The sequence below is a fragment of the Pollicipes pollicipes genome, unplaced genomic scaffold (assembly GCF_011947565.3).
Source record: "Pollicipes pollicipes isolate AB1234 unplaced genomic scaffold, Ppol_2.1 Scaffold_5724;HRSCAF=6776_pilon_pilon_pilon, whole genome shotgun sequence".
Lineage (NCBI taxonomy): Eukaryota > Metazoa > Arthropoda > Thecostraca > Pollicipedomorpha > Pollicipedidae > Pollicipes > Pollicipes pollicipes.
This window is the reverse complement of record NW_023596746.1, coordinates 34,210,853-34,234,241: the sequence shown is the minus strand read 5'-3', so window position 1 is coordinate 34,234,241 and position 23,389 is coordinate 34,210,853. Positions and strand designations below refer to the sequence as shown.

At 48.0% G+C, this 23,389-nt stretch overlaps 1 protein-coding gene across 1 annotated transcript; it reads right to left on the bottom strand.

Annotated features, from left to right (window-relative positions):
- Positions 1–4,177: 4,177 nt before the first annotated feature.
- On the bottom strand, positions 4,178–13,114 carry LOC119103821 (dnaJ homolog subfamily C member 8). Its single transcript, XM_037227479.1, has 8 exons — positions 12,984–13,114; positions 10,020–10,098; positions 9,566–9,724; positions 9,246–9,312; positions 7,803–7,897; positions 6,683–6,829; positions 5,657–5,752; positions 4,178–5,240 (listed from the first exon to the last, which is right to left on the bottom strand). The coding sequence occupies exons 2-8, from the start codon at positions 10,077–10,079 to the stop codon at positions 5,115–5,117; spliced, it is 750 nt and encodes a 249-aa protein (XP_037083374.1). The 5' UTR covers positions 10,080–10,098; positions 12,984–13,114; the 3' UTR covers positions 4,178–5,114.
- Positions 13,115–23,389: the final 10,275 nt, after the last annotated feature.

The following is a 23,389-nucleotide window of genomic DNA, read 5'->3' as shown; positions in this document are numbered from 1 at the left end:
GCCTGCTTTGATCAAAGCCGGCATTAGTAACATGATCACTGTATCGACTTTTATGCGTGCAGTTCCAGGCGTGCTGGGCAAGCACACAGGGTTACTTTGCTCCGGCTCCAGATAAAAAGGAAAGCAAGATAAGCCAGATAATAAATGCAACATCACGCCAGTTGCTCTTTTCCTCTCGTGTTCAGTTCCAGCTCAACGTTATTTAACATAGTCATTGATGTAATGTGAGGACTCGGAGCTCACGTTTCCAGCTAAAAATGAGCACCCCGTATCCGGCGCTGCAGTCTCCTCGGGTCGCGCGGCGTCGGCGCCTCGGCAAATATCAGGTGGCGGTCAGCGGGACGGAGTTAAACCATGATATATCTAAAAGGACCACCTAAACACGCTTCATATCTGAATTTGTAAGTTAGCAAGGCGGTCCGGGGCTCAGGTGGCGTGTTTTACCCGCGTGATTTTCGGATTGATAATGGGAACGGATTAGTATTGACAGCATCGCTAACTAGTGCTGGGATCTGGTGATGGAACTGGAAAAGAAATAGCGGAACTTTCATCTTCTGTGTCGATGGCTGCTGCAGCCGTTCTGTTCAGAGGACTGACTAAAATCTATTCAAGTGGGATATTCCTTCCAGTCTAATCTTTGGACGCGTCCAATCATACCGCAGTACAATTTGATTTTGAAAGACTTTCAGAAGCATTACCTGACAATTATTGCTTCCGCGCACCCGGGTCCCAGCGGCTGGTGTCGGCTGCAGCAGCCAACACCGGACGCTTGACGGATTTGTGTTCTTGCTCCCAAGACTGCGAGCGCGCAGCTCTAAAACTTCGTGATGTAACTTGCTTCATTGGTCGATTCTGAAAAAGTAAAGAGTAAAAGGAAAGTAGGTTCTCCGGAAACATAGGTTAAGATCATTTTAATCTTCATCTAATTTGTATCCACTCTGTTGGGCACTAAGGGCCACCCTTGTCTTTTCCGGGCAAGAGGCCCCCGTGGGTAGAGGCCTTATTATCTTTCCCGGTCCGGGGCTGAGGGATCATTTCGTCCCAGCGTGAGGTGCCCGCGGAGTGCCATTTTGGCAACATGGGAACCGGGGTCGCCTAGTCGATCCGGAGGCCCTAAGAGGGACAAACATATTAGTCCACTCCAACGCAAAAGGCCATCTGACCAGAGCAATTAGCCCCGGATCTGGGTCAATTGCAGACCATTTTGCAATCTGGATCAGTTGCAGCGGACCTTTTTGCATTATTGAGAACACCTGCAGGTGTGGAACACCTGAACACCTGAGGGGCTGGTGTTCGGGGGCTGGAACTGGACGGGGGACTGGAACTGGAAGGGGATGGAACACCAGAGGTTACTGCTGCTGCTGCTGACTCGACACCACCACGGAACAGTGACCATCTGTCTACAACTGAGCTGGATCCAGCCGCCCGGCAGCCAGCCCCATACGGGTCCAGCACACTGCAGGCACGCCGGCAGAGTCTTGGTGAGGGGAGGGCACTGGGTTGACAAAGGGCTCCCTGATAATGAAAGCCCCTTCCCCCAAAAAATCAACAGATTTGGTCCCCTTGATTTTAAACGAGCACGTGTTTGTCGTTTTTAATTTCTAGCCACTTAAGCTGGAACAGAAACCATGGATGGAAGCCACCTGTAGAAGTAATCCCCTTTGCATTTTGAAGTCAATGAACGGAAAGAATCAGACGTTAAATGACTGCGTGGAATAAACCTGAGGCGATATGACTCCCACATTATTACGTGAGCTCTTCGTAAAACGATAGAATTCAGAGCCAGAAGCTTTGTCAGAATGCTTTTTGGGTTGTGTCGAGATATTGAGGGCTCCATGAGTGTTGACTCACTATAGGCCAAATGGGATCAAACATTTGTGTAAAATGGCGAACCCATTTACATCTGGCAGTGTTCAACCCTCAGGCAGAAGCGATTAGTTGCAAAATGACGTACACGTGCCTTACGCTTACACGCTTAACACGCCTTACGCCTTTACACGCGCTCGGGTGGGGGTCAAATTGACCTCCCCCGAAGGCTTTTCCGGAATGGTTTTCGAACGGCGCGGCATAGTTCCCGAGATCTCAGGGGGTTCAAATTGACCCTCCACCCGGGCGAAGGGTGTACGGCCGGCCGCCTGGGAGCGTGCCAAACATGCGCGCAAGTCGCATGTTTGGCAAACAATCAAGTCGTGGAAAGGAACACCCGACGTCCAGCGTTGCAGTCTCCGAAGGCAGCGCGGCGCTAGACCTGCGGTTAACATCAGGTACTTGCCAACAAGCAGCCGAAAATAACAAGCACTTAAATAGTTCCTTTTAATGCTTTGTGACACTGATTCGTGAATTCAGAAGACGGTCCTGGCGAGTATTTTTCCTACATGACTTTGGTATTCGATTTAGATGGATAACAGAAACGAATCATCATTTCCAGCGCCGCGAATCGGTGTTGAAATCTGGTGGTGAAATTGGATTAAAAATGCGAAATATTCATGTTTTGTTGTGCGTTATTTGCTGACCTGATAAAGAACAACCTCAGAATTATAAAGCTGCAAGATACGGCAAGGTCCAGCCGTTGAAGAGCACGCATTTGCTTGGAAGACTTTTGGAAGCATTTTTTCCGGGATGGCCTGTTGTTATCTGCAGCGGCCATCGTCGTTCGGTTTTATGGAAAATGCAACCCGGTCATAGCTGTTCTTGCAACTAAGATTGCGAGCGCGCAGCATCAAGTTTGTATGTACTATGCTTCGAAAGTCGATCCTGCAAAGGGAAGGGTGCTCTCTGCCAAACATGGGAGTGACCTCTCTTCATGTTTGACCGCGAGCCCCGGCGTTGTTCCTGCTCGGGAAATGGACCCCAAGGGCTCAGACCGACACGGAGTCAACCTTCCGGTGTTGGTCGCTTCTGGCCGAAATAGGGACCCGCAATATCCCAGGGGTTCTTAACCGGTGCAAGAGGCTCTCTGACGGAATCTGAGGTCACGGTCCTACGGGCCGAGAGCCTCCAAGTGACTTACAGCTAACCCTTTGGGCCCTTCAGTCTTCCAATCGGGCCCTTGGTCGTTGGTCCCGAAGGTCCCAATGCACCCTACTTCGGGCCCGCTCGAAAACTGCCTCTGGCCGACTCGGGCCTCCTTACCAACACGAAACACCCTGTTAGGCAGTGAGCCTCTGAGCGACACAGATCCCCTCATTGACTCAGGTGCACTAGACAACGTACATCGTGTCCTCAATCATTGTCCCTATTCGGGAGATGGGCCCTTAGGCTCACGCCGACTGCTCCGTGCTGGCGCCGCCTGACCGACAAAGGCTTTCATCGGCTTGGCGGCCGTCAATCGGCGCGAAGGCCCTGACTGGCGTTTGAGGTTCCGGATCCCTTAAAGATCTCTGACAAGCTTTTCGTGCCCTCAAAGTGGGTCTTTTATCACCGATCCCGAGGAGCTCTCCAGTCCCTTGGGACCTAGGAGGCACGTGCCTACTCTCTATCTACGCCACTGGGCTACGCTGACAGCGGAGCCGGGTCCTTAACACACCGTATGCCGCCCTACAGGGGCGAAGCAGTTCCAGACGTCAGAGCAAGCCAACTCGCCCCCTTCCTCTCCCAGAGTAATACCCAAGATTGCTTAGGTACACCAACCAAGAGGGAGGCCGCGTGGTGGCGGTGAAAAACCACACCCACAGGCTTATGATGTCGGAAGTGCAGGGCTTCATACGGTTATTCTGGCGCTCGGAAGCAGATGTGACCGCCGCTGCGGCCTTTTCGAGGCCGTTGAACGAGGCAATGGTGCCTGGACTTCCCGCGGCTCGCTCGCATCGACGCCCGGACCGCTAGCGATGACAGGAGAGTGAGCAATTCCGCGCCCATCAGAGGTGTTCGGAGGTGAGTTAAACGACTTCCTTCACCAGCGCTACATTCATCAGGATGTGTCATGGTGGCCGAGGCGCTGCGTGGCACGGCAACCACAGTGGATTTGTTATCTTTATGCCCAACCACCGGAAACGTACGGCCCGCTTTCCTATGACGTTGCTGGTGCCAGGTAACAGTACGTCCTGAACACACTGCCGTGCGCTGGCGGCCGCCGTAAGTCCTGCCCTGCACATCACTGGAGCGGCACACCTTCTGCGGCACCTTGTTTGGCCGTCCACCGCAGGGGCCGAAACATCACGCCTGACGAGCAATGGTGTCACAGCGCACACGAGTCTATCGACCACGCGAATTTGAAGCTGTCAGGACCCGGGCAGCCAGCAAGGCATTTCGTGCCATGTTAACCGAAGACTTCTCCGGTTTAAATGTGGATGAGTAAAACTGTGAATTTATACCGAGCTCACGCCATAATAGCGGGCCGTGCTTCTTTGACACAGTCCCGTAACAGCTCAGAGCCCCGAGACGAACACTTTATCTCACAAAATGTTTGGTGATGCGACCATTACATTACGACACAACCCGAAGTGTCAACAGCATTGGCACAACTACATGTCTAAAATGAAAAGGTTGTATAATACTCTGAACGAGAAAAGAAACATAAAAGTGCAATGTTTAGGCACAACATCAAGCAAAAAGCAATCGTGATTCTTTTCCAGGAGCGCGTGGTGCTCATGACATACAGCACATGAGTCTAAGGGCGACCCAATCGAAAAGCCGCGGCCTGGCTCCACCTTGAGCTGAACACTACCACCGGCCAGCACGGCCAGCCACTACAGCTCCGCTCACATCCACCACACTGACCAGTCTGCGCATCACGGGGCTTTGCAGTGGTACGTGCAGTGCGTGTCCCGGCGCGCAAACGCTCGCTGACCGCTTCTTCAGACCAGTGACATGGTGCGATCTTCGGTGCGGTCGCCTCGCCGCAAGACTCCGAACTGGCACTCTTCCGCGCGGCGCCGCGTCGCTTCACCGAACTGCCACTCTTTGGCGAGCTCCACAACGTCCCGTGCGTCGGGTCCGTCCGCTGGTGGTTTGGGCTTCTTGCTATCCGTCTGCTCCGGACCCACATGACGCTCCAGGACCACACATCGTCCACCACGCGGCCACCTGGTCAGTGCTTCCCTATGGTACAGTACACGGACTGCAGCCTCTGTACAGCCGAGTGCCCGGCAAACCGAGGCACCTCGGCCCACACACTACCGCTGTTCCGGCTTCAGCTTCGGGGGCCGGAAGCCAAGGGGCTTTTTCGCTTTGGCAGCCTTTTTTGAGGTCTTTCCGGCCTTGAAGTTCTGCCAACTCGTCACGCGGCCTTCCCTAGACTCCTGAGACAAAACGCCAAAACGGTTAGAGTTAATGCAAAACATACCATGGAGTAATCGTCATAACATGAGACTGTACCATGTTTATAACAGCAGTAGCCCCGTCGCAAATTACCACGCCGTTTACGTCGATGGGAGCCAGCCCAACATCGACGCCATACGATGGATTGAACCAGAAACTGGGACTCTGAAAGGCAGCGCAACATTGGCTGCGTCGTTTGCCACGGTATGTAAATAAATGTTCCATTAAGGTCATAACTAGAACGGATAACGATCTTTACAGTTGTACGAGGAGCTCAAAACGAGAGCTTAGTTTTTTAAAACGTGTTACACAGCCAATGCGAAACAAACGAGGTTGAGCGAGGTTGGCGTGCGCGTGGTTGTTAACGCAGCTAAGTGAAAAGTACTGATAGCAGTACCTCGAAGTTTTTGTTCCATTCCTTTTGAGCTTTCTTGGTTTCTTCCTCTTCGATTTCTTGCTCTCGCTTTCTTTTCCTTTCTTCTTGGTCCCGAGTCTAAAAGCAACAAGAAATCGTAGCATTAAACTGAGAAAGATGAGAAGAACGGACACATTCCATATAATGGGACATCGTGCACGAAACGTGCACAAGACAGTGTCAAATGAAAGGGCACGGAAACAACTCATCTTCTGAACCCCAACGCCACAATTTTTTCCGTTGTTGCCACTACACACACACTGCAACCGTAGTCAATCACATGATTAAGACCGTCACAAGAAGTCATGACATTTACAAGAAGTCCCTGATGGAGACATTGTCCCTAAAAATTACCGTCCAGAAAATTTAGAGGAGAATAAGTGGACCACAAGACATTGCTAAAGTGACATTTCATATGCATTCGATCCCGACTTTAAGTGTTCACGTTACCCCGCACATAAAAATAATCCGTGATGTCTGAGCCAAGGCCATCGGAGGCCTGCCTGATTCTCATTTATTGTAGGGCCTGCAATTTCCGAACACCGTCCAACCTGAACCTGCAACATTATAGAAAACGTCGTGGAAGGAAAGGAGCTCTGTCCCTAGAATGTGTCGTTCAAACGTTTTCTTCCGCATAATCGAGCATGCCTAGCGTGTTTGCATGACGCATTTAAGGAACTGCCCGTACCAAAACAGGTTTCTCAAGCTTTCTGCAACGAAACGGACATTTTCCTGTTCACGGCTTGTTTGGTCCCAAACAGATGCAGAGAAACGGAAACATTGATATTTTTGCAGTTTTTGTTCAGCTTATGTCGTTGGGACAATATACCCGAAAATGTCACCTTTAAAGACTGCTGCAAGCGTTGCCATATTTGGAAATCTTGCCATCCTTCTACAGTTAGACGTGTTTTCTATCAGTGATTGTTTCTACCGGTGGGCCCTTCCATTATACATTTTCTTCAACATATAATCACGCAGCAGAGTTATCGCACTTAACGCGTCCTGTACCTCTAGCTCTCGTCGCTTCCTCTCCATATCAGCGAAGAGCTTCATGGTTTGAACTTGTATGGCACGCTTGTACTTTTCGGGATCATCTTCGTCCACAGACACATCCTTTTTACCATCTTTCTTGAGCTTCTTACGCTTCTCCTGGATCTGTAACATGATAACGATAGTCACAAAAAGTACCATTAAACGGTTGAACGTTTCAATAAACGAAAGTCCTTATGAGCATGAACGCAGATGTAAGATCCTTTGCAATAGGGCACTTAAAGAGAGCGTTCCACATTTATGTGGGGTTTTGAACTGAAATAGCCATCCTGAAGACGTTTCCGCACTGTTCACGATTCTGCTTTTCTCAAGACCTAAGACCTCTGAGCTTCTCTCTGAGCTAGACGCCCGCGAAAATAGAAAAAGGTATATCGGGAAGAGGATCTGAGTTACCTCGGCATTCATGACGTGATAGAAACGCCACTCAAATCCTGCTATTCTATAAGCCGTGCGGCGATCAAGGCCGAAAAAAATGTAATTGTCTAGGCGTTCATGCCTGGTGTTCGTGAGCGCCATTTCCAGATATAACGGCCGTCAATTGGCTCTCAATCAATTATGTGCAAGATGTCACGACGTAACCAAACTATGGCGTATTGAAAAGCATATTTACTCGACAGTCTGTGCTGTCTAGTGCGGCCTTTTCCACATAAAAATTACCAATAGTTATAAGTGAGCTTGTTTCATCACATCTCATGCTTGCTTCAATGCCCTCAGATGTGAAGCATTCCCTCTAGACATAGACATAACGTACTGCCGCTGTTATGTCACCAGTGGCCAATCTCCACACTTGATGGCTGGCAAGCACTAACGCTAATTACCACAACCGCCGAGACATAGAGCTTTTTTGGGTCAGACACAACAGCATCCTAGACATCGGTCACGTAACGGGTGAGTCCTCATGCCCACAACACACAAGAGCACCGTCAATACTCACGCTCACCGTCCAAATGAGATTGGACGGCTACCAGGATTTTTACACAGCATCCTGGTGTATCCCGAAGTGCCCCCTTGCGCTCAAAGCAACATGCTCAACAGCGCACGAACAACTGTGATCCTGGATGGTATGATGTCTACTTACAGCACTATCCACCTTAAACTTGGCCTCTTCAACAACATCCATGCATTTTTGTCTAGTTGTCTCGTCTTCTAGCGCCTTGTAAGCCTTGTTGATGACTGAAAGACACAGACACATTACATCGAATGCAACTGTATAAGCAGCTAGCAATAGACAGCAACGATACAAAAGATGTTTCAAGGATAGTGGTCAGGTGCGATTAACAAAGCAAAGAGCTTAAAAAAAACCATAAAAATGGCCGATGCCGGGCACACCAGCAAAGAAAATGCTTGAACACATATTTGGAAGGTATCAGTGCGGCTGGTTTGGTTCACACGTAAAAGCAACACAGGCCGCTCGCTAAAACTGCACGTTTTACAATCCTCACTTATGCTTTGTGTCATCAGACAAAGGTCCTCTACGCCGTCGGGTGATCGAGTTGAACACGGGCGAGTTGTTAGTGGTATGCAGCTGATACAAAAACGCAACCAGTGTAGCCTGTTGCCTCAAGAGACCCGCTCGGCAGATTTAATAAATGTACTGGAAAATACCCATCCGTGTGTTCAGTGATCGGACGTGAACACAGTGTCATTCGAGCGCGCAATTCAGGCAGGTCGCAATGCATCGCATTCGTATCGGTCTCAGAACGGGTGTCATTGGTCACCGGCTGGTCTACACCACTGGCGAGCCCATGGGTCGGACAGTGTTGTGGTCGTTTATTGATGCATTCAGGATACATTTACCTGCAATGTGAAGTTGGTGCCGCACCCTTATCTGCTCTGGTCACCGAACCCTGGCCTCCCTTTCCCGCCCCCCCCCCCCCCTTAAAAAGAAGAGCGGATCCGTGGTGTGCGCTCGACAGCACCTGATCGCCTGCACGTGGCGATCTGATTAATAGGGCTGCACGTGTGTGTGTGTGGCACTGCACGTGGCACGTGGCGATCTGATTAATAGGGCTGTCTGTCCTTAACCGTCGTCAGTATTCCACAAGGTGTCGCTGCTACCCCGGGTCGTCCGGATCCGGATCTTGTTTCGATCCGTCTTCCTCAGCTTTTTTAGTAACTTGAAAACAGTTCATGTCAAAATATGTAAATTTGATCATGCTAATCAAAGGGATGAGGTGGCAGCATGGTGAGTAAATGTGGCGGAAGACCCATGCCTCGTTAAATGCCGGAAATGCAGATGCATTGTAAATATTGCACCAAACTTTTAACGAACTGTGTTACTTATTGATGAAAACTGCACAGCGCTACTTTTTATGGCTACAAAGAAAAAGCTCCCTCGAACACGTGGCTGTCCTGGTGGGGCCGGCCCATCGAAGCTACATTTCCGGTCAGTCGACGACAAGACTAGCTCTATCTGCAATCCCGCTCGTATAATTCCATAATTGAGGCGGACCAGGAGAACATCAAGTTTCCGATGGTCGATAGCTCTTCGAAAACTTGCAGCCGGAAGTTGTTTACTCACTGTCGAAGGCAGTTTGCGCGCGCTCCCTGTCATCAGGATTTTTATCTGGATGCACTAGTATGGACATCTGAAATGGGAACCAAGCGACTTAAAAAAAATGTTTTCAAACCATGAGTCACGAACTCGTTTTGATTCTGCAAATAGAATATCCACAATATGGCTAAAACAAGCCTCAAATACGTAATCACGGAGGACAAATCCACTGAGTTGGCATGGTATTTTAGTATTTATATAGTATTTATACTCCTGGACTTAGTATTTTACCTGTAAAACAACCAAGTACCCATGAAGAGAGCAATTAAAAATAATTACAAACTTACACGTTTGTACTTCTTTTTCAGGTCACCAATGGGGAGGTCAGGTTCAATCTGCAGAACCTCAAACGGGTTCAAATTTCTGTAGGTGGCCCCTGGTCGCAGCAACCGTTCAATTTGCTGGGCAGATGTCAGCACCGAATCCTGTTTCTCGATCTTCTTTACCTGCAGGTAAACCCAGATGTTGGTAAACACACTTCAGTAACAAATTTCGAGAACATGCAAGGCAAACATTAAGTGAAATATTATTAGCATGTTGCAAACCTTTGGTGGATAAGTCATTTCTAGATGTATACAGCTGCTTTGAACAAACACAATCAACAAAATGGTCGATCAATGTAACAGCAAAGCCCTCTTACGCTTATCACAGCTGGAAAACACTAATGGCTCACTTCTAAGTCAAGGCACAAGAATACATTGAACAACAAAGATGTACAACATAGGCAAGCCAATAACCTACCTCATTGTAGAACGAATCAAATTTTGCGTCTGACTCAACTGCTGAGGAGCCAGCCATCATCGCAGACCTGGTTGTTTGCCTAAAACAAACAAGATCAATATTGTCAGTATGGCATTCATTATAACTTAAAGCTATTCTAAATAGTATCATTGACTTTATTCTTTATATATATATATATATATATATATATATATATATATATATATATATGCACCAGCTATATGCCAATACAATGTAGCCACTATAGCCAGCACGGCTGGTATCATAATCAATATCATTATCAGAGCATTTCGCGGGAATGTTCGATGTTCCCAGGCGAAGCTGATGGTTGCGAGTGAACAGAGCTCAACATGTAATAAGAAACTGATGAAAGTGAAAGATGGGCATGTTTGGAACCTATGCAGACAAATATAACAACCACAACTAAAACAACAGGAATATATCAAATAAATGGGAGGTAGCTAGGCCAGGTACAACTGAACCACACTGAAGTTCCAGTGCACATAGAGTCAAATGTCATGGTTTGTGCTAAGGACTGATAGGAGCGAAACTGGAAGAAGCTGTGCTGGAAAGCGGCTGCACTTGTAAGCTTCCTTACATGTCAAAAGGCTCTGTTATCAGACTTTAAATCAAATTTACAGATTACAAGCTCTTGATGCAAAGGACAATCTGCCAGTTGTAATAACTTTGGACTTTTTGTCCAACATCTAAAGTACCATGCCTATAGCATGGCTCTGTATAGGCCAGGGTAACCTGCCCCAGTTCCAAGACAGATGTTGAAGGTGGGCACTCCATGATTCTTGACCAATGGATGTTACAGACACTGATGACATGTTTTGGCACTAAATTTCAGACGCCTTTGGTATATACCGGGCCATGCTCCAAGTTAAGTAGGGATGGCACATGGATCAAGATGAGGCGCCACATGCGTATGAGGCGGTGATATCCTATGTGGTGATATCGTCTGAGGTGGTGATATCTTCATGGTGATATCTGCCCATACTGTTGAGATCTGACATGAATTCTGAAAAACATCACCAAGCTGTCAAGTCTGTGGTGCAGCACGAGCGCACGTGCGCCGCTGCATGCACGGACTTGCACTGGCACCAGTGTGAGTCTGTTCTTCGCCAAGTCAAAATGTGCTCATTTTGTTTTGCTGTCACTCTTCTTTGTAAGGATGATAGTCCCAATTTCATTTGCCATTCAGCAAGTTTTGACGGGTTGCAGACTTTGTCCTTCCCATGTCGAACATGCCACTGATGTTTGCATGTGCCACACAGGCACATCATGTTGAAAACAGCATTGTGTTTTGTCAGGATGCCTACTACCACCAGACTTTTACAGTTAATGCCTTTCAAAGCTGCAAAAATGCATGAGCCTTCACCATAGGTTTTAGGTACTATTGCCCTTTTTCCCAGTTTTTTTTCTTGGGCTTTGCATTGCAGATGTTGCAATTCTTTGCCACAGTTCCTGAGTGGTTAACAAAACAAGGAAAACCCCACTTATGATACAACAGGATTATCACAATGCATAGTATACATATCTGCTGATTCATACAGGAATTTTCATCTAAGCCTGTGACCTACAACCACCAGCCCAGGGTTGTGATATGAAGCTTAGTCTTAAACAATTAGTGGTTGTGTGCTACCACACAAGGTGTGGATCCACTACCAGGCAGCTAGCGATGGTGCATAACATTATACCAACAAACTTCATACATGAGCAGACAGTCAAAATTTGTTTCTAGCTGGCAGCTGACAGTTGATATATTAAATTGTACACACAAATATGTCATGAGCTCCTGATACAAGCTGATGCTGCACTGCCATCTCTATCAAGGTGCAGGTTATAATATGTAGTTGTGTTCACTTTGTCATGATGCATCTCCATTGTGTATTTGCATCAAGGTAAGGTATGCATTCTGCAATGTCACAAAGCAAGAATGCAATGTCACACAAATACCTCATAATATCAGGGCAGATAACATTAATTAGTTCTGCTTTCGCAGACAACATCAGCCTTCTCAGAAATTCCATTTAGCGAGCATGTTGTGAGACATCCATCTTATCTGTTCCAGAAATATGTCATGGAGCAACAACCACTGGATCACTTTTGTTGAATGTCAGAACCTGCAGGCTCAAATATTTTTACATCAGAATGGTGCAAACAGTACTCTGTGCAATACTTTTGCTTGAACACATCTGGAAAGGCACTATGCTAATAATGTTCTAAGCCAGCAATGTTCTGGCAGTGTTAAAAATGAAATTTGTATTGGTGTTAAGCTGTTAAATGAAAGATGCACCATAGCAACATGGTTTTCTATGCTTAGCATTCTGCCACTTCCTTCCAGTTTTTATGCCATCAGCTTTTTCTGTCAGCCAGTCATATTCAGTAAAAACTGACTGGCAAAAACTGTTTCAGCCATTTGCTGCCATCCTTGGCCACAGGCCATGTCAGTCATGGGCAAGTTGCCAGGCATCTTGGTGCTATATGACCTCAGCTTTTCAATGCATTTCTTAACACAAACATTGAACAAAATAAAGTTGATACAACACATGGATCTGCCAAAAGCAAGCCTAGTATTATGCCACATCACGAAGGCAGGAGCTTTACTAGCACAATAGCTTCATGATTTTAACAGCACCCAGCATCTCAAGCTCATATTCCACCACATTACTACCCATGTCTTACAAGCTGAATGGGCATATGAAAAGAAAAGAAATTCATAATTTTGTTATAGTAACCGTCAGGTCTGCTGACTGTAACAGCATGGTGGCATAAGCTTGTCATAATACTGTTCAGATGCTACCTTCCACATCCAATGTTCTCAAGCTCTTGTTCCCCCTCAGCATAGGGGTAAAGGACATTGTACTTAAAAACCAATAGCGTATCCACAAATACCGCCTATTGCGTTCGCAATGGACATGCAACAGAGGGCAAATATGCCGTAACAAGTGCACTCGCCTCAATGTTTCTTAGTCACGCCACCAAACAATTACGTTAGATTGAGCCCTGCGCTTACTGAACCAACATAACTTAAGATGGTCACACACCCGCGTCTCCACAATACACCTAATTGTAATCGTTCGTCGCCGTCCGCCGCGTCAACTGCAACACACATCTGCGCTATTTTGAGTTCCTCGGGAGCTCAAAAACCAAAAGAATGTGCTACTAAAACAAAAAGACCTGCACTGTTACGTGGGATTTGTGGGCCTGACAAACCATTCAATGTGGGCAACGGCACTTTTTCATCAGCTGTCCTGTGAAATCCATGACTGAATCTTGGTACCTTTTTGGGGTCGTTGTTAGGCCTGCAATTTGCTGTGTGGTACATTTAGTTTTCTGTTTCTATCAGCGAACTACTCGGTCTGGTTATGTTGTAAAAACCCTCATTTCAGTGCATTTCGCTGCGCCCTCCAAGTCGTCAAAATAAATAGCATAGGCGTCCATGGACAGAAATATCACTATGCGAAAATTGAGCGGAGCCGTATAACGATTATTAAAGATGTCGTTAAAGCAGAAGCGTTTGAAAGGGAAAAAGGCAAAAGGCCGGCCAACTCCAACGGTCATATTTGCCACATCTGCTCGGGTGGCTGAGCCGATAGGATTGACCTAACCCACCTCAAAACCCGTTTCCCCAGCAATTTCGATCGGCTCGTAGAAGCTGCGTTCCCGATGCCAAAGTTTAGCCCTCGCTCTGATAGGCGGGATTGATGCGACCCCCATAAAGTTTTCCTAGTATATCGATCTTCAGTATATTGTGCAATCGCACTCAAACTGTCGGTAGCTTATGTGACATCCTTTGCTCGTATTCTAGCACCAAAAAGCGTCTCTTTCTCGTCTGGTTTACGAGAAGCGACTGTTTTCAAGAACACTGCACGCCGATCCACAGCCGGCGCGGGAGGCGGGCGGAAACCGACGAATCCGTCGATCGCGCGCGACGGGTCGACACTTTGATAATAACGGAACCCTACGCAGATCTGTGTTCAGGCGTGTAGCCAGGGCCTTGGCAAGGGGTTGATACAGGGTTGAAGGCCTGTAGTGAAATGGCCCCCACCCCCACCCCACTCCCCCAAAAAACGGTTATAGACCAATTTTCCAAAGGCATCCTTTTCATTCCTTTTTATTTCTCTTTTCCTTCTATAGCTAACATAGAAGCCAAAAGGTACTGATAGATATTTCTGACTGAATTTTTAGTCAATAAACTGAATAAAACATGCGTTAAACGACTGCGTGAAATAAATCGCCGGAGCTTCCCATTTTGCAACGGCCCAGCGAGCTGTTTCTAAACCGATAGAACTCGAAGCTTCGTCAGAATTTTGTCTGGGTTCCACAAAGATATTAAGGACCGCGCGAGTGTAAATTCTAGATTGAAATGGGTGAACAGTGTGTATAAACTTGGCCCAGCTATGTTCGCCTGGCAATGTTCAACATTCAGTCAAAATTGATTAGCGATACAAATTATGCACGTAGTTTTGAACACGGGCGCTCGCAAGTATTTGGATCAAAACCTCGACGCCAGACTCTGTCTCAAGTCTCCGTAAGTCGCGCAGCGGCGGTCCCGTGGCTAACACTAAGCCGTGGCCAATGCGTGGATGAAACGACGCTTCTGAAAATGACGGTGACGACGCTTCTGAAAGAAGCACATTTTAACCTTCCAGAGCGTCAAATTGTTTATTTAGATGGTAGTCCGAGCGTCTATTTCACCGATGCGAATTTTATATTAATGTTGAGAACGGACTGGCATTTACAGTACTGCGAAGTGGTGCTGCCAGAATGTGGTGGTGAAAACTGGAGGGGCATAGGTAAAATCTCTGTTTTTCGTGTTGCTGTTGCTTTTCGTGAATACACAAGAGCTCTGTGTTGTTGCAGGGGACCACGACCAATGTGAATCGCGGTCTCGATCGTGTCCCTGCTTGGGAAATGGATCCCAAGAGCTCAGACCAACACGGAGACAACTGTTCGGTGTTGTGATCTCTGGCCGAAATGGAGGAACGCTCTGTCCCAATCAGGGGTTCCCAATCGGTGCAAGAGACTCTCTAACTGACATTTGAGATCGAGGCCCTACGGACGGAGGTCCTCAATATGGCGTTCACTCAGCCATTCAGGCCCTTCAGCCTTCCAGTCAGGCCCTTGATCATTGGCCACGAAGGGTCCTTGGGCCCCTCTTCGGACCTCCTCAAAGTCCGTGACCGACTCGGGGCCGCTAGCCGACACATGATCCCCCATGATCTGTTAGGACACTGTGGGCCCCTGATCGACACAGGGGCCCAAACCACTGTTTCAAGAACGCAGACGAATGCAAATCGTGGCCCCCGGTCTTGCCTCTGCTTGGGAAGTGGCCAAGCAGGGGCAAGATTTACTTCACCTGACTTCTGCTCGTGGCATGGGATGACCTTGTATAATATAGGTGATCTTGACTGGAACTCGATCCATGCGATAAACATATCGAAAACGGCAAAACGAGCCGCGAATTTTTGCATACTACCACAAAAACGCTGTGGAAACCCTCGCTGGTGACGGTATTATTTCAATTTCCAGGTCAGTTGCTATATGTCGTTTTACTGAATGTTTTTTGCCGAATACAAAATCCCGAACGCATTTGTCGGCATGTTGAAAAGGCGAAAGTCGCTCCAGGGCCACCCAGAAGGGTATGGAAGCGTCAGTGATACAGGGCTATGAGGTGGTGTCGCCAAGGTACTCGTTCTGGTCCTCACAATGAGATCTTCTGTGTAGTCATGGTTTGACGAATGTGAAATCCTTGACGACTACCACTGCTTTTATCACATTTTGCCGTTGAATGAATATTCGAAAGAGCCGCAGTCTTGGTTGTGCGAGAAATGCACTTTTATCTGGGCTACCTTAGATAAACGGTAGTTTCACATGACAGTCCGCACAATTCACCTTTCTAGGACTTCTTTGCAAACCTGATGGTGGAATTATTGGACGAAGTACATTGCGGGACAGTATGATATGATATGACAGTATGAGTACAGTTCGGTGGTGTATATTCTGCCTGGTTATGCCACATAAAGAGTGTCGGGGAATGCACTCAACACATTTTGTGCGGTGCATCGCAGAATGAAAAAATATGGGATGCTGTTGATGGGCGTCTGCTAAGAAAATTGACCATGAGCGCAGCTTCAAAACGTTGGGTTTCCTCAACATAACTAATGCCTTTTTTGATACCATCGTTTAACCAATGTCTCTTGGAAAAATGAAGGTCGATTATTATCAACACACTTGCAGCTGAATACCCTGTAATACCGAGATTCAAGACCTGGCTTGCTGACATTAACTTCCCACGCGTGTCAAATCTTCAGTCACGCTATTTTCTTAATATTGCCAAGTTGAGCCACATCCGGATACCAGCCCTTACCTACTATGTTCTTCCTGTCATCGCCATGTCTGTTGAAAAGATCTTACAAGTTCAGTTCAACTTTTATTGGTACATCAGAGCATCGTAGCAGTGCACACCGCCGAATCGTGCCTGCTCGAAAATTACCATGGGCTCTTGTCCGCTCGTGTCAGGCCACGGCATTCTACACAAAGAACGCCATATCGCACCTCGGGTCATCTTCGATGAACAACGAACGACACCCACCTATTCTCGTTCATCACACGGCCTCGAATTACTTACATGTTTTTGTCTGTTAATTATACCACATTCCAAGTTTTTCACAAAAATGCAGCTTCACATCACCTTCAAATGGGAAGTCATTCCGCGGCAGGAAAATTATTTTGGAGTTTTCGAGTTTGTCTCGCCATGATCGTCCCCTTTCATAACGTGGAGGTGGGGAGTCGATGTGACCTCTTTCTCTAAAGTAATACAAGGTCGTCAAAATCGTCAAAAAGCTGTCAAAAATGCCCGCTCAATGCCGTTTAACCAGTACTTGGTGGTATATCAAAGGTCATTAACCCATATATATAAGACTTTTGACTGTCGAGAAAGATTTTACTGTCGAGTCGTTCATATCTGGCGTTCGTGAGCACGATTTTCGGACGTAACGACTGTCAATTGGCTCCCAATCAATGTTGTGTGAGGCACGATATACAATCAAGTAATGACGTATTGAGGAGCATATTTACTACACATAGCAATTGTGTTGTCTAGAGCAGTCTTTTCCACTTTAAAGTGCACGAATAGTTATAGGCGAGCTTATTTCATAGTATTTGATGCATGCTTCCATGTCTTCAAATATGGATAATTCCCTGCATTCCATACAGTACTGCATTCGCCGTAATACGCCCAGTTATAACCAATGGCTGAGCTGCATACCATGCAAGCACTTTTCTGTTAGTCTGGTGGGTAGGGCAGCGTAGGAGCAAAAATCAAGGTTTTTAGCTGATTTTTGCTACCGCCTACCAATTGCGATGGTATTCGTCTGCAGTGGCGTTCGTTTTCGTGCCTGTGATGTCGTCATCAGACCTACTGGCGACCGATCCCCGTGCTTGATTGGATAGTTGTTGACACGGCATATCCTCAGTTATTCGACCTGCTGCATATTTATGATGACTTCGGTCTGCAGAAGTAAATATATGCTATGCACTGATTGTGTTTCTGATGCGTTAACCAAATGCAAATTGGTTGGCCGATGTATCAAGCAGCGCTGAAGACATGGTGGTTGACCTGTGCCAGCTGGGCGTAACGAGAAATAGAACATTCACAAAATCAGCCGCTCGTGTGATGCAAAGAAGGCCATTGTTATACAATGAGCCCATGGAGAATTTGACGAGCAGTCCAAAAGGCTAGTCTTGCGCTAAGCATGGGAAGTCCAGGGGCGCAGGCAGGGCGTGCCACAAGGGGCACCTGTCCCCCCCCCCCCCCTCTTCACTCAAGTTTGGGCCCCATCGGGACGGGCGATCAGGGGCCCGATGGAAGGGTCCGAAGGGCACGAAGGGCCGGTTGAAGGTCATATTAAGGGACTCCGGCCAGCAGGCAAGGCCCTCAAATGCCAGTCCGAGGGTCTTTTGTGCCGATTGGGGGCTCCGTGGAACTACGGGGACCTATATGTTGCGTTCAGGGTCAAACATTGACCGCGATTCGAACCGGTCCGGCCAAACATTCGAAATCTCTTTTCAATGGTATGAGCTGGGTGTGACTGAACACTGATAAATGCGAATTTCATAGGTTAAATAAGGTTTACCCACCTGCTAACGCAAGAACTAAACATGCGCGGACGATACAGAAAACAGCGTAGTGTTTTCTTTTTAATCTTTAACGGATGGGCCCTTGTGCGCATCGACAGATTTGACCTGCAATGTATCATGTCAGGCAAAGGGGTGAAGGCTTTTTTATTGGTCCGTCAAGCTATCCAAATGACCAGATTAGCCAAATGTCTTTGGTACTATTGGCTACGTCTCACCAATAATATCAACGTATTGAGTAATTCATGGACAATTGCCCACCATAAGCGGGCGTTATTGGTTCAAAAAATTTGCATTCACCCAATTGATATGTCGACACCATTTCGGCTTACGGACCATAAGGTGGATTTACGTTCGTTTAATTGTCATCCATCAAATTCACATTTAGACAGAAAGGCGTGCGGTAATTTGATCGATTTCTTATTCGCCAAACTACTTTGCCTAAAACCCGCAGCGGCATAACGTCAGCTGGTGATTTAACATTTTGGTTAATGGCTTCTCGGCTGATGAGCACTTTAGCTTGCTCGTATTTTGACAATTCGCATCTCGTCAGAAATACATGTGATCAGTTTGGTTCTCGCCTTTTCAGCGCTGGCCTGTTTAACAAGGCGGTCATCTTGGCCTTTTAAATTCGGGTTTTTCACATTCGGTGAAATAACATTCGGCTAGTTATCACGTCAACTATTCGACTAACACCATGGAGCAATTTGTCCTGGATCCGCCCCTGGCGCAGTCTTATACAACAGCAGCAAAAGCACGCCACGTGAGTTGCACGAGTATTTGGGCAAAGAACATACATCAAAGTGCGACATACCTGCTTTTTGATGATGATATCACGGTCCTTCTGCATTTTTTGCGTCTACCAAGTGGATGACCTACGACTTGGCCATGCCTAAATCAACAATCGATGACGGAGACAACAGCGCAAACGTCGCATCCGCCTCACCGCCTTCCATAGCCAGTACCTGTGCCTACCTCGCCAGTGCACGGCGACAGGGCCTGTTCGCTTTTTAATTCCCATCGGCGTCATGCACCATTGAGGCTGTCAAGGTCCTCGCCTCACAAACTCAATAGCCAGCCAGTTTTTTTCAAGGCATCCGCCTCGTCGACCTTATACGCTTTGTAAAAGTCTAGCTGCCTCTCCAGCTGTCAGGTCTGATCCAGGATTTCGCCCAGGGAGGGGACACGCTTCATTGTGACGCCCCTGGAATTTGGTACCCCCTCTTTACAAAAATGTTCACGGAATGCGGCCGTTTCATTTTCAGATTCTTCTTTTGCGTCAGGAAGCCATCTCCCTCTGCGCATCGTGCATCACAAGGAGTAGTAAATAGTTATGTACATTGCGCGCGCGCATTCTTTCCCGAGTCTGATATGCTCCTACCACTCTGAGCTAATTATTTCGGAGAGGATGTGGCAAAACGACTTAAAGTGGACCACTGAATACAAACCGGTCAGGTACAACACGTTTCGAATCGTCAACTTACGCACGATGAAACTAGTAGAACGTTGCAGCGTGTAGGTCGCTAGCTTTAAAATTGAGTGGTTAAAAGCGAAAGCAGGAATATGTCCACAGATCCTAATTCATACTGACCCAAGCGACATTGCGTGACGCCATTGTTGCAATGTCTGTGCGGCAGCAAGCGGCAAAGAAAGTATTGTTGGCAGACTTTTGACGCGGCATGCTTTCTGGCAGTAAAACTCGTTAAACCCGTTAAAAAAGTTAAAAATGTGCATCGTTTACATGAAAATAAATAAGTTACGTATTGCACGTTGCCGAACCAGGGCCCTCCCTCCACGCCATACAAAGGAGGCACACGCCAGGACCGACTCGTAATAGGACGCGCCCGGATTACGGCCCGCAGTCACCCGGAGGCGCTCGACCCTCGGCTCAGCTGACGGGTCGGAGAGAGCGCCACGGATCACGGTCCCCGGTCACCCGGAGGCGCTCGACCCCCGGCACAGCTGACGGGTCGGAGAGAGTGCCACGAAGACGGCCGGACGGCCAGCAGCACGGTCCACGCGTGGATCGATGCGAAACGCGTGACCGCGACTTTCATGCAACACAACAGTCCCAACGCGCGCGACCCACGCGTGCAATCCACGCGTATGATGAGTACCTGGAAGGCAACGTTTTTACCACCGCCTCCCAGGGACGGTATATAATGCGAGCCTGTCCGATGCAATGCAACCAATGCCTTTTAGATTCCCGACAACTTCAGGCAGTGGTCCTAGATTCCCGACTACAACGTTTTGAGTATCTTGAAACGGCGCGAAAATGACTGAATTCTAACTGGGGAATGTAACTCCAGAGATACCTGGATGGGATACGATGGGTTTCACGGATTCAGTAGCTGAATAATTATTGGATATCACGATTGTTTCTATGTCGAGTAGTTTCTGTAGAGTTGGATATCACTGCGCCGCCGGCACGTAACGTCATCCTGGATTCGGACAAGCGCAGCTTTGTCGGAGCAAGGCGTGATGTACTCTTGCTGTCCACGCAAGCATTCATCAGGCACAATGTTTCGCGTCCCTAAAAAAAATGTGACTTGAATAACCTGCCACCAACTACGCTCAAACGTGAGTTACTTGTTCATGTTTCCATCCCTTTGTCAGTTACAGGGTGTCCCGAAGTTGATGCGCGGTTGCGTCGTCCTCACCAACAGAGAAAATAATTGAGGCCACCTGATTATTTATTTGTCAATCTCCACGTAGTCGCATACACCGCCGCATGCGCTCCGGCATCAGGTTGTCGAGAGTCTATGCACTGACGCTCCGCCACGCCGCTTGCACGTTTTGGAACAGGGTCTTCTCTGAAGTGGCCAGCGACATCTTGCTGAACTCCTCCTTGGGTATCGCCCAGAGATTCTCGGTCGGCGACATGTTGAGGCTGTTCCTGGCCACGTACATCTTCCAGAAGCCTGGGAAGTTTGTGCGGTACCAGTCCTAGGTCTTCCTGGTGCGATGAGCTGAAGCGCCGTTCTGCTGGAGAATCTCCCTCGGCATGTCTGGCAGGAGTACGATTTTGGTTGGTGGGCTACTCTCCTTCCTCCGCTGCAGTGTTCTGCAGCACCTCGCTGACGTAGTAGTCGGCGGTGACGGCCTGCCCACGAGGGACCTGGTGTAGCTCGGATAGGCCTCTGTAGCTCATCATGCCCCAGACAAGAATCTTTAGCTTTTTTAGCTACTTCACTGTCTCGGCGATCGGCACCTCCGAGCTGTTGTTGGCCCAAACCCGATCATTTTGGCGCTTAGGGGCTTGGAAGAGCTCGAAGGGCGACGCGTCACTGAACAGGACGCGTCTCCAGTCCTGAACAGACCAGTCCTTGCGGACCTTGGCCAGCTCCAGCCGCCTACGCTTCTGGTATTGGCTGTAACCTGAGCTTGAACGGTTCAGTTGCAGGCCAGTCTTCACGGACCAGTGGACGGCCGACTTGGGGGCTAGGTGCTTCTTCGCCGTCAGTTTTCTCGCCAGGGTTCTAGTCGAGTGGCGCCTTTGAAGGTCGACTTTGAAGTGACGATCTTCGCCACTCGGCTCAAGGCCGACTTCCACCCGCGACCTGAGTCGTTTTTGAGCGTCTTTCCTGAGCGGTCACGGGCCAGCCAGCGCCCAATCGTCGCTACGTTGACGCCCAAGTTCCTGGCGAACTGAACCTGGGCCGTGCCGTCCTTGACCATCCCAACTACGCGGTAGCGGATCGATGGCTTGTGCTCTTCCACGATCGGTGATGAGCGGACTCGACGCGTTGGTTATCTCGAAGGCGATGACCTCTCCCGCCCGCTGCCGGCCGAGGTCAGGCCGGCCGCCGGGGTCATGTGATCGCCTGACACGGCGGAATGCCCTGGGGCCGAGCGCGGTACAATTTCACTCACTCATCGTTCAGGAGAGGGGACATGATAGGCCGCACCAGCCGCGCATCAATTTCGGGACCAGCTCGATGGACAGCTCTTTTTCGTCACTCCGAAGCAGGACTTATTTGCACCTCACGTTTTTGTTCATACATATTCAGTTAACCAGCTTTGTTTCAAATATATATATATATATATATATATATATATATATTCTTTATTTTTCATGTTGGTAAATTTCTTCCACTGGAAGAAAAGCCAGAACCTACCACAAAATACAATTCTGCATATGTTTATAACTTTAAAAATGGAACTAACCAGGAAATTGATGGCAGTACTGAATAAACAATGGGGCTTTTCGGCTTAGAGCGGTTCATACGGCTCTTTCTATTAAACGGTACCAGTCGCGGACGCTGTCGGGCATTCTCGTGGTTTTACAAAGATATTGTGGGCCCGTAGATTAAACGCCAGTGTAAATCACAACGGGGTAAACAAGTTTGCATTGATATGTCCAGCCCAACTTTGCCATGGGAAGTTCATTCTTTCCTGAGAAATTATCAGCAAAGATGGATATATATATATATATATATATTTATTTATTTATATATACACATGCGTGCGTGCGTGCGTGCGTGTCAATACCCTTTAAACGTGAAGGTTTTGGGCCCCTTGGCGACACACCTCCATCTGGCGGTTACTGAAAACAGGTGGTGGTGGTGTTTACTGACCGTGGTGCCCCGGCGTAAGTGTTGATGTCTGTCACCCACGAACGATTCAGCATTATATTAAGGTGACAGGCCCCTTGTTGTTCCTCAGGAATTTGGTGTCCCACGAGGATAAGATTTCGGGCCCTCTTGCCGGATTGCATCATGCATATCATACCTTCAGCCTACTCCCAAATGATAAATAAAACGTTCGTTTCCGTGGAAACGACCCCCCCCCCCCCCCCCACCGCCCATGTTAATATCTGTCTTTGCTTGATTTCCAGGGAGAACTTCGACCGCTCAAAAGATTGCCAAAAAACACGCCTTGTACAAAGACATATCCACTAATTTAGATGGGTAATGAAGCGTGACCGGCAAGGGCCATGGGATCTTCCCAAATGCGGGGCGGGAGCCATTTCTAACATGTAACATCGACCTTTCTTTCACTCGAACAGTTTTTAAGCTGGATGCTGATGGCGGCTGGTCACAGTTTGAGACATCCACCGTCCGCTCTCGCCGATTTGTGCCGCTGTCGACTGCTCGACGCTGGGTGCAGCGTCGGCGGTAACACGTCATCATTCGAGACCACCGTCGCCAACGACTGGGTGTAGAAACAATGGAAGGAGGCGGGCGCCGAGATAATAAACGTCGTTTTTCAAGCAAATACCG